At 48.8% G+C, this 10,041-nt stretch overlaps 1 protein-coding gene across 1 annotated transcript in view; it reads left to right on the top strand.

Annotated features, from left to right (window-relative positions):
* The window catches only part of PRPH2 (peripherin 2), a 16,288-nt gene extending 8,239 nt beyond the window's left edge, over window positions 1-8,049 (top strand). The window contains exons 2-3 of the mRNA XM_029945019.1: window positions 4,608-4,854; window positions 7,714-8,049. Of these exons, the coding sequence (XP_029800879.1) occupies window positions 4,608-4,854; window positions 7,714-7,926 (460 nt within the window). The 3' untranslated portion in view covers window positions 7,927-8,049. The remainder of the gene's footprint in view (window positions 1-4,607; window positions 4,855-7,713) is intronic.
* Window positions 8,050-10,041: the final 1,992 nt, after the last annotated feature.

The raw sequence follows: 10,041 nt of genomic DNA, 5'->3' as shown, positions 1-10,041 counted from the left end.
CCTCAGGGAGCCCCAGTCTGAGGGGGGAGACACAGCCCTGCCCTCAGGGAGCCTCAGTCTGAGGGGAGGAGACACAGCCCTGCCCTCAGGGAGCCCCAGTCTGAGGGGGAGACACAGTCCTGCCCTCAGGGAGCCCCAGTCTGAGGCGGGAAGACACAGCTCCGTCCTCAGGGAGCCCCAATCTGAGGGGGGAGACACAGCCCTGCCCTCAGGGAGCCCCAGTCTGAGGGGGGAGACACAGCCCTTCCCTCAGGAATCCTGTCTGGGGAGGGGTGACACAGCTCTGCCTTAAGGAGGCTAGCAAGGGGGTTTCTCCACTCAGGGAGTGAGCGAGGTGAGGTAGGAAGATAAATGGTCCCCAGGAGGCCAGCCCGCAGAGTGAGGGTGGCTCAGAGCTGCTCCTGGTCCCAGTCCACACAACTGCAGATGCACATGTACTATGTACGGAGCAGGTTGTGGGCTTTACGTCAGCTTAAGGACACGTGAGGGTGCACAGGGAGAGAGAATGGTGGACAGGAAAGGGCTTCTGGGACAGGGAACAAGGGAGGGAACCACGCTTTCTCAGGAAGCTTAACTAGAAAAGCCAACACACAGGAGGGACCAGAGAGACCGAAGAAATTCTGAGGGGAGGAGTGGGCAACTGCTGTGATCTGGTCTTCCTCTTCTTGTTTGGCTTTGGGTGAGGCCCTGCCCTGCCCTGCCCTGCCCTGCTTGGGGCACCACTTCCTCTGTGCAATGTCCTGCCCAGGTGGCTCTACATGGCGCATTCTGAGGGCCTATGTCAAGTGCATTCCTCACGTTGCCCCATTGGAAGCTCCCCGCAGCCGCTGAGGGGGATGTGGTTGTCCCCACCTCACACAGGTCCAGAGGATGAAGTCCCACAGACCAGAAATGCGGATTTGTGACTCAGAGGCTGGCTCCCTCTACTATATCCACTCCTCCCGTGGGGACACTGGGAATGGCCCAGGTGGGATGTTGTGCTGCTTGGAGTGGGCTCGAGGGACAGCCTGCAGGTCAGTCAGAGGGACAAACAGCATTGGAGCTCGGATTCCCCAGCCTCAAGGAGGCCCGTCTGCTCAGTTGTGCAGGGACTGCTGGCCCCTCAAGAGGCGGGCAGGAGCCCCAAGCTGACAGCCCTTCTGCTTCAGTCCTGCCCCCGGGGACCACCCAGGGCCCCGCCACCAGCTGTGGAGCTCGGGGCTGCGGGGGGAGAGCAGAGTGGTTTCTGCTCCCACTGTGCTCTCGGTGCACTCAGTTGGGCCCAAGTAAGTCCTTCAGTAGCAATGACTTCAGCCAGTGACAAACGCCTAACAGGGCCTGAGGCCAGTGGTGAGCTCTGCCCTCACAGACATGGCTGCTGTCCTCACAGGAGGCTCTCAGCCTTTACGGTTGGCAGAGACCTGGCCACCTAATCACAAATGACTACTGCCCCGTGGTATTGAGTGGTCTGTTATATGATGGCCACAGCTTTTTCCTGAGGGCACACGGAGCACACGTGACAGCTCTTGCTCCTCCACCCTGCCCAGCCTCGGCCACGAGTCCACGTTTACTGTGCATGTACTATGTACCAGCCACTTTTATGAGACTTTTTACACACATCCCTTCATATGATCCTCATGTCAACTTCATTGCAGAGAAGCTGAGGCCCAGAGAGGGTAAGGAACTTGTCCAGAGGGATACCCTGGGAGTAAGTTCAGGTGGTCCCGCTCTGATCACTGTCCTGTGTGTCCAGGACCACCCGTTCTCTGGGCTGAGGTCCTGTCCAGAAAGTAGAGGTCAGGAACTGCAGACCATTGGAAATATGGTCACCATAACCCAGGTGAGGATTTTTCTGGAACTAAAGAGGCAACACTGTGCAGAACCTTCCTGAAGTCTTTAAAAATTTTTTTCAATGTTTTTTATTTATTTTTGAGAGAGAGTAACAGCACGAGAGGGGGAGGGTCAGAGAGAGGGAGGTATAGAATGTGAAGCAGTCTCCAGGCTCTGAGCTAGCTGGCAGCACAGAGACCGAAGCGGGGCTCGAACCCACAAACTGAGATCATGACCTGAGCCGAAGTCAGGTGCTCAACAGACTGAGCCACCCAGGTGCCCCCTTCCTAAAGTCTTAATCATACTGATCAACAGGCAGTTCACAGAAAAGAAACCACAAATGACTCTTCAACATATGAGAACATATGTTCATTCATAAGGAGAAAAATGGAAATTAAAACAACTTTGAGATACTATTTTTCCTCTATCAGGTTGGCAAAGATCAAAAATCGAACCTGTGTGGGTATGGCCGGGAAGGGCAGGTTCTCTTGTGCATGTCTGTTGAGGGTGTGATTATACACCTCCCAGGGAGAAATATGGCAGGGATCTAGGGCAATCACAGATAGATCTACAGTTTGATGCTGGGATGCCTCTTCTAGGATTTTACCCTCTGGATATGGCCACAATATGCACAATGTTTGAATTAGCAGGAGATTGGGAAAGCCCTAAATATCCATCAGTAGGGAACTGACTAGTACCCTCGGGCCATCTGTGCAATGGGGATGTCATGTAGCTCATTAAAAACCTGGAGAACACTTTCCACTGACAGATATAAAAAGATCTCTAAGATACTGCTAAGGGAAAAAAGAAAGTTTCAAGACAGGACGTTACCATTTGGGTAAAAAACAAGAATAAGAACATTTGCAGAATCTGTGTTTGGTTGTCATTATGAAGTCATTTTAGAAGGACAGACAGGGGCGCCTGGGTGGCTCAGTCAGTTGAATGTCCGACTTCAGCTCAGGTCATGATTTCCTGGTTTGTGGGTTTGAGCCCCACGTCAGGCTCTGTGCTGACAGCTCAGAGCCTGGAGCCTGCTTCACATTCTGTGTCTCCCTCTCTCTCTGATCTTCCCCTGCTCACACTGTCTCTCTCTGTCTCTCAAAAATAAATAAAAAATAAAAAACCATTAAAAAATTAAAAAAAAAAAAGGACAGACAGTTGGCTACAGTTTGGGGGGACCTGGAGGCCAAGGGACAAGAATGAGTGGGAGATTAAACATGGACATTTAGAAGCTAAACACTGAAATTATCATTTCAATGAATGCTGTTGACAACAATTTCTATTATTTATTTATGAGGTGTAGCTTACACACATTATATTAGTTTTCGGATACTACATAATGGTTGGCTATTTGCATATATTGCTAAATGATCACCACCATACATCTAGTTAGCATCTATCACTATACCTAGATACAGAATTTTTTTTCCTTGTGATAAGAAACTTTTAAGATTTTCTCTCTTAGAAACTTTCAAATAGGTCGTCCAGCATTATTAACTATAGTTGTCGTGTGTATTACATCCTCAGGACTTATTAATTTATAACTGGAAGTTTGTCCTTTGGCCACTTTCAGCCATTCTGTCCACCTCCCACACCTGCCTCTGGCAATCACCACTTTCTTTGGTTTGTTTTTAGGTTCTACATGTAAGTGAGATCATATGGTAGTTGTCTTTATTATTTCATTTAGCATAAGATCCTCAAGGTCCATCCACATTGTTGCAAGTGGCAAGACTTCTTTTTTTAGAGCTGAGTAATATTCCTGTGTGTGTGTGTGTGTGTGTGTGTGTGTGTGTGTGTGTGTACACCAGTTTCTTTATCCATTCACTTATAATTTTTATTTTAAATAATTACATTTCTATTCCTATGCTTTCTACTCTTATCTTGTAAAAGTAGATTATGTAATGCATTGTTCATATGCAACTTAAATACCTTGTTATTCAAAATAACATGCATGCACTCAGGTGCACAAAAGTGTGCAGCTTGATGAATTTGGCATATAAAGACACCTGGGTAACCTCATTCAGGTCAGGGAGGACACACCCAGACACCTGATGAGGAGGGGAGAACTTTCACAGTAAAGATGTCTGCCCCTTTTGAATTCTGAACCCATGTGAATGTATGGTGTGTCCTAACTAAATATATACATACATATGGAAGTGCAGAAGTAATGCGGGCTGCAGCCTTCAGGTGAGTAAGGAGATCCCCCCTGGCTAGGGGCGGAGCTCACCGTGGAAAGCAAGCAAGCTGAGGGCAAGCACTGTCTCCAGTCTCATTCCCTGCCCCTGCACAGGCCCCGGGCCACAGCAAGCCTTCTGGAAACATCTACTGAACAGAACTGATCTGGTCAGAGGGGCCTTGGTCTCTAGTGACTCTTTAGAGGGAGGTTAGATTGGAGGGGGGCTGGCGGCCAAAGGCTGCTGGCCATGAACACTAGGCATTCCTGTCCTAGTCACCACCTGTCCTTAGGCTGACAAGGTTCCAAGAAATCATTGCATGCAGGGGTCTGGCAGTACACAGCATGGTTGGATGCATTTCTATATTCCCTATTTACTCACTTCTTGGTTTATCATCTGTCTCAACCCCCTAGAATATAAGCTCTAGGAAGGAGGGACATTGGTTCTGTAGGGTCATTTCTCCACCTTCAGCTTCTAGAACAGTGGCTGGCCCATAGTAGATGCACAACAAATATTTATTGAGAATGAATGAATGAATGAATATTACAGCTTTTCAGAGCTGTAGGATGGGAGGAACTGGCCCCTGGTGAGAAGGCTGAGAAGCCCCTAATCCTTCTCCTCCAGTCGCATCAAGAGCAATGTGGACGGGCGGTATCTGGTGGATGGTGTTCCCTTCAGCTGCTGTAACCCCAGCTCGCCACGGCCCTGCATTCAGTACCAGCTCACCAACAATTCGGCTCACTACAGCTACGACCACCAGACAGAGGAGCTCAACCTGTGGGTGCACGGCTGCAGGGCCACCCTGCTAAACTACTACGGCAGCCTCATGAACTCCATTGGCGCCATCACGCTCTTTATCTGGCTCTTTGAGGTAGGCTCTGGGCCAGCTGGGGGCAAGGGGAGTGGGACTCACCTGCCCCTTTTGGATTTAATGGGTGGGGCCCGGCCTGGAGTGCTTGCCTTTCTCCTCAGAACCAGCCCCCGGCCTAGCTGTGGGTCAGGCAGGCCTAAGTTTGAATCCCAGCACCTCTGCTAGTTTTTGTTTCTTTCCTATCACTCAAAAAGTCATTGATTGAGGTGAAATTCACAGGACAGAAAATGAATCATTTTAAAGTGAGCACTGTAGTGGCATTCAGTACATTCACAATGTTGCGCAACTACCAAAACATCCTCTACCTCCTTTATCTAGTTCCTAAACATTTCCATTACTGCCAAAGAGAAGCTCTTACCCATTAAGCAGCATACTTCCCATTCCCCACACCGCCCCCCTCCGCCAGCTCCTAGAAACCATTAATCTGTGCTCTATCTTTGTGGATTTATCTATTCTGGACACAATTTTATATAAATGCCAACATAATATGTGACCTTTTCTGTCTGGCATCTTTCACTTTGCATGTTTTAGAGGTTCATCATGTGCCTTCATTTTTTCAGCCTGAGGTCTTGGAAAGTTACTTAACATCTCTGTTATATGAGGCCAGCAGCACTTAGCTTTGGGATTCCTGGGGGGATCAAGAGGTGATAATGTACATTGTGTTCAGGAAATGGGAGCTATTTGGATTTGTGCTTCTCTCGAGATTCTGGTAGCAACTTACCTGTTATTCTAACTAATTGTGGGATCAACCGATCTCACCCGTAAGGCTTAATTCCTCTCTGTACATAACTTGGGATATAGCAAGTTGTCCATGCATTTACTGAAGTCACCTAAGTAGTGCTGGGCGCTGTCCTGGGTGCTGAATGAGAGCAAGTGTTAGTGAGTGGTAAACCAAGGTGGTACAGAGGGTGACTCAGAGGCTCTGGCCTTCAGCTGGCAGCAGAAAATCTACTCCAAAATCCGGAAGCCCAAAGCCAGCAATATTCGTGGGGAAAGTTTGCCCATTAGAAAAGATTCATTGAAAGTTTCCTTGATGTAAGTGGCTCTCTTAGTGCTATGGAATTTCACATGTAGCTGTGCCGTGGGCTGAGATGACTACTTCTAACTCACCACATCATATGGCAGGTAGTGCATTGTCTGGGGAGGGAGGGTTTCTTCCATGTCGAGGCAAATGAATGACATTTTACTGGTCATTGACTACTTGAGGCACAGTCTTGGGAATGAATGGGTAGAGTGAGGCAAGGAGCTTACTGCTGGAAGGTCAGAAGGTCATGTCCCCTGAAAAGCCACGAAAAGACTGAAAACAGTTGGAAAACAGGGTTCCTCTGGCTACCTCTCAGTGTGCTCACCTTTCCAGGAAGCTAGTGACTATATGAGATAAGGACTAGCTCACTGGGAACAGGAAGTAAATGCCCTTGACTTTGAGCTGAGGCCTTCAGTTGGCAGAGCTCTGTGATGGGCATGAAAGTGGATGAACTAAAGTAGGACTCTGGCCAGAGTCTTGCCCTCCTGGGCCTCACAATCCAGTTATGAGGTGACATCTAACTCATGAACCAAAGTGAGGCCCATTACCAAAGTGCAAAATTCATAATGCACCAGTAGGCCTACTTCAGGAAAGGAGGAGAGAATCAGAGTGTGAGCATGTACACCAGGAGGACTCCTGGAGGAGGTGAGTTTTTCTACCATAAACTTATTTTATAACTTTTAATGGACAATGACAATAACAATAACGAAAACCTAAAACTATCAGTGACTCCTGTCATCCACTACTGCAATTATAAAGTGTTCCTACACCATCCATTCAGTGGATGTTTGCCAAGGCCCTACCACCACTGGGTGCTGTTCTAGGGGCCGGAGACTGAGTGAACAAGCTGCATCGGGGGTGGTCTCCATGCGCAGGCCTCACCAGCTCACAGAGGTTGCTATACTTCAAAAGGAGACGTGTAAAAGCGGGTAAACCAGGAACCTGTGTAGAAACAAGGGGGCAACACGATACAAAGGAAAAGTGAAAACAGTACTTACCACACTAATAACCAGTTACAGCTGACACATCTATTCATCCTTACTGGGCACCACGTACCACGCTCTACACATCCTGACATGTCACAGCATGCACAAGAGGCAGGACATACTCCATCTGAAAATTTGCAAACCAGATGACTAAACTGAGGTCTCTTAGTCACATGGCTGGGTAAGTACCAAGACTGGGGTTTGAACCCAGGCACCTTGGCACCACAGCCTGTTATAGTGACTGCAAGAGAACAAATGCAAACAAATCACCCATGCAGCCCCACACAAATCAAAATAGCAGAAGTGGAAGGAAACCACATATGATCATATTGTTTGCAGAGAAAAAGGTGACTTTTAATTTTGTCTAGCAAATAGTTTACCCAACACCACATATGTGCCAAGCAATGTGCTAGGAACGGGGTGGAGGTGCAAGGAGGAGAAGTCTAGGACTCCTGCCCCCAGAATGGGTGAGACTAGAGAGGAAGAGGAAGAGGAGAGAGAATGTGTAGCAGGGTCACTCACCGAGCGGGGAAGCTGAACTGAAGGGGGAGTGTGGAGAGCAACAAACAGCAAGTGGTAAAGACTGGAGAGGAGAAAGCATGGATGGGACCCAACGAAGCCGGGGTGGCCAGCAAGGGAGAATAGGGCTGGAGATGCGGTTGGAGAAGAGGCAGCTATTCTGAGCGCCAGGCCAGCCTGGTGGGCAGCCCCTCACCAACCCAGACTCAGCAGAGCCGGTTACGTTGAAGGACCCCGGGACGAAGAGGCTGGTGGCCTGCGTGGTTTCCTAACAGCCCCAGTCTCCACCTACTTCTCCCAGACCTCCCCTAAGTCTCTTCTCCCCACTAGGTGTCCATCATAATTGGCCTGCGCTACCTACACACAGCACTGGAAAGTGTGTCGAACCCCGAAGACCTTGAGTGCGAGAGTGAGGGCTGGCTTCTGGAAAAGAGTGTGTCGGAGACTTGGAAGGCCTTTCTGGAAAGCTTGAAAAAGCTGGGCAAGAGCAACCAGGTGGAAGCGGAGGGTGCAGACGCTGGCCAGGCCCCAGAGACTGGCTGATGGCCCGGGGCCCTCTCCCCTCCTGAACACTGAGAAGCAGCGGACTCCAAGAAAGCGGATACTCCCCTTGTCCAATCTGAATCTCCCTAGGAGGGCGGCCATCTTATAGAGATTCTTTCTGATGGTGGGATTTAAAGTTTAGGATCCCTAAAAGCATTTGGTAAACATTTGTTGAAGGACTTAAATACATCAGTGAATGAGCCCGGCTAGGGCCCACTACTTTGGATACGTCCTTGGTGGACTCAGGGCGCCTCTCAGAGGATCACTCTTCATAGCACATGAATTCAGTTCCACCCAGAGGCTACTGGCCTCACTGAGGGCAACTCCTCTTTTAAGAGTTTGCCATTACAAGCTCCTAGTTGTTTCATTCTATATCCAAAGTGTCACTTGGTGCATAAGCACAGGAGTCTGAAAAATGTACTGGCCATGTTGTCATTTTTCTTTTTTAAATGCCAAGACCGACAGGACAGCCATTTTGTTTGTGTAATGGTGGAGGGCGGGGGATGGTGATACTTTCTAAGAGTAATGGGCTCTCCAAAGCACTGAGGGCCCACGGGAGGAATTCCTCAATTGTGGGGCAAGAGAACTTAAAGACAGGGGATTATTTTCCTCTCCAAAAACATTGTTAAAGGCTACTCTTGTGTCACATTCCCATGCCTTCACTTAGCCCAGAGTGAGCTATGGGCTGAGGAAGTCAGGTTGTTGGCTGTTCCAGCAACACTGCACCCCTGTGGTGCCAGGTGACCTCCTTTGGCTTGTCTGTGGAAGCCCTGGACCAGGTGGCTGCTCTTCACTGGAAGAGGAGGACCAAGGAGACAAGCGTCTGCCCTCTGGACACAAGGCCTCTCCTCTTAGACCCACACAGGTGGCCAGGACAGCCTGCATGGACAACACTAATGGTCTCCAGTGGAGGGCAAAGCATCCTCTGGGAGCTTCTTTCTGTTTCTTTTCCCAGATGCCCACCCTGCAGAGCAATATTTCTGGAATGCCTCTGTACTGAAGAAGATTCTCTGAAACAGTCCACCTTCCTGAGCTAATGACCGTAAGAGAAATTTTACCTTCTCTCAGGGAAGACAGAAAAGGGAAGCTTTTAGGGGAAGGAGAGAATGGCTTCGTTGCTGTGCTGTGTGTTCAGTGGGGAGAAAACAAGACTTTGGGTGCTGCCTGGGGCATGTTCTGGGGCTCTAATTCTCCCAGACGGAAGATATTTGGACAGACTTTGGTCCAGGTTTAATTAGACTTTGGGAGTCTCTTTGAGACCAAAGAATGGTCCGCATTGAAAATGCTGAGGGAGCCAGCCACTTCTGATGGGGGTCCTGGAACTAACTTTCTCCCCTCAGGAGTGCTGAGAACCATCAAGATAGTGCTGCTCTAGGTCCACGTGTAATGTGCTGTTAACAGCTGTATGATAGACATTAAAAGTTGTACCATGTGAACATTTCTTGTGTTAAACGCCTTATCTTAGCCTATTCGGCTGTATGTTATCACATGATTCTCAACTCTAGCTAGTATTTAACAAAACCCAACAAAAACTGACACTAAGGGGAAGCATGGCTACCAGTCAGGGTGGCGCCTCTCTCTCCCGCCATCTTGTCCTCAAGATAATGATTATAAGGCTATTCAAATATTCTCCCATTTGCCACTTAAATTTTTTATGAATTTTATTTATTTTTGAGAGACAGACAGAGACAGTATGAGCAGGGGAGGGTCAGAGAGAGAGGGAGATACAGAATCTGAAGCAGGCTCCAGGCTCTGAGCTAGCTGTCAGCACAGAGCCTGAGACAGGGCTTGAACCCACAAACGTGAGATCATGACCTGAGCCAAAGCCAGATGCTTAACTAACTGAGCCACCCAGGCGCTGCCACATTTGCCACTTTAGACCAGAGCTGAATTTAATACTTTCATGAGTGGAATCTTAGTTTAGTGATTTAAGGAAAAATTCCAAACCTTTTTCTCCCCCCTGCTCTGGTCAAAATGTATTTTCCCAAACAGGGAAACACGAGGCTCCATGGGACCAGGTTAGAGGGCAGATGTAAGCAACCTTCGAATCTGACAGCTGCCAGGGGGACCAAGGGTGGACTGACCCTACGATAAATGCCCTTGGGTGGTTCAAGC

This window comes from Suricata suricatta, chromosome 7, assembly GCF_006229205.1.
Source record: "Suricata suricatta isolate VVHF042 chromosome 7, meerkat_22Aug2017_6uvM2_HiC, whole genome shotgun sequence".
NCBI classification, from domain to species: domain Eukaryota; kingdom Metazoa; phylum Chordata; class Mammalia; order Carnivora; family Herpestidae; genus Suricata; species Suricata suricatta.
Note: the sequence above shows the minus strand (reverse complement) of the source record. Positions and strands in the feature narration are given on the sequence as shown.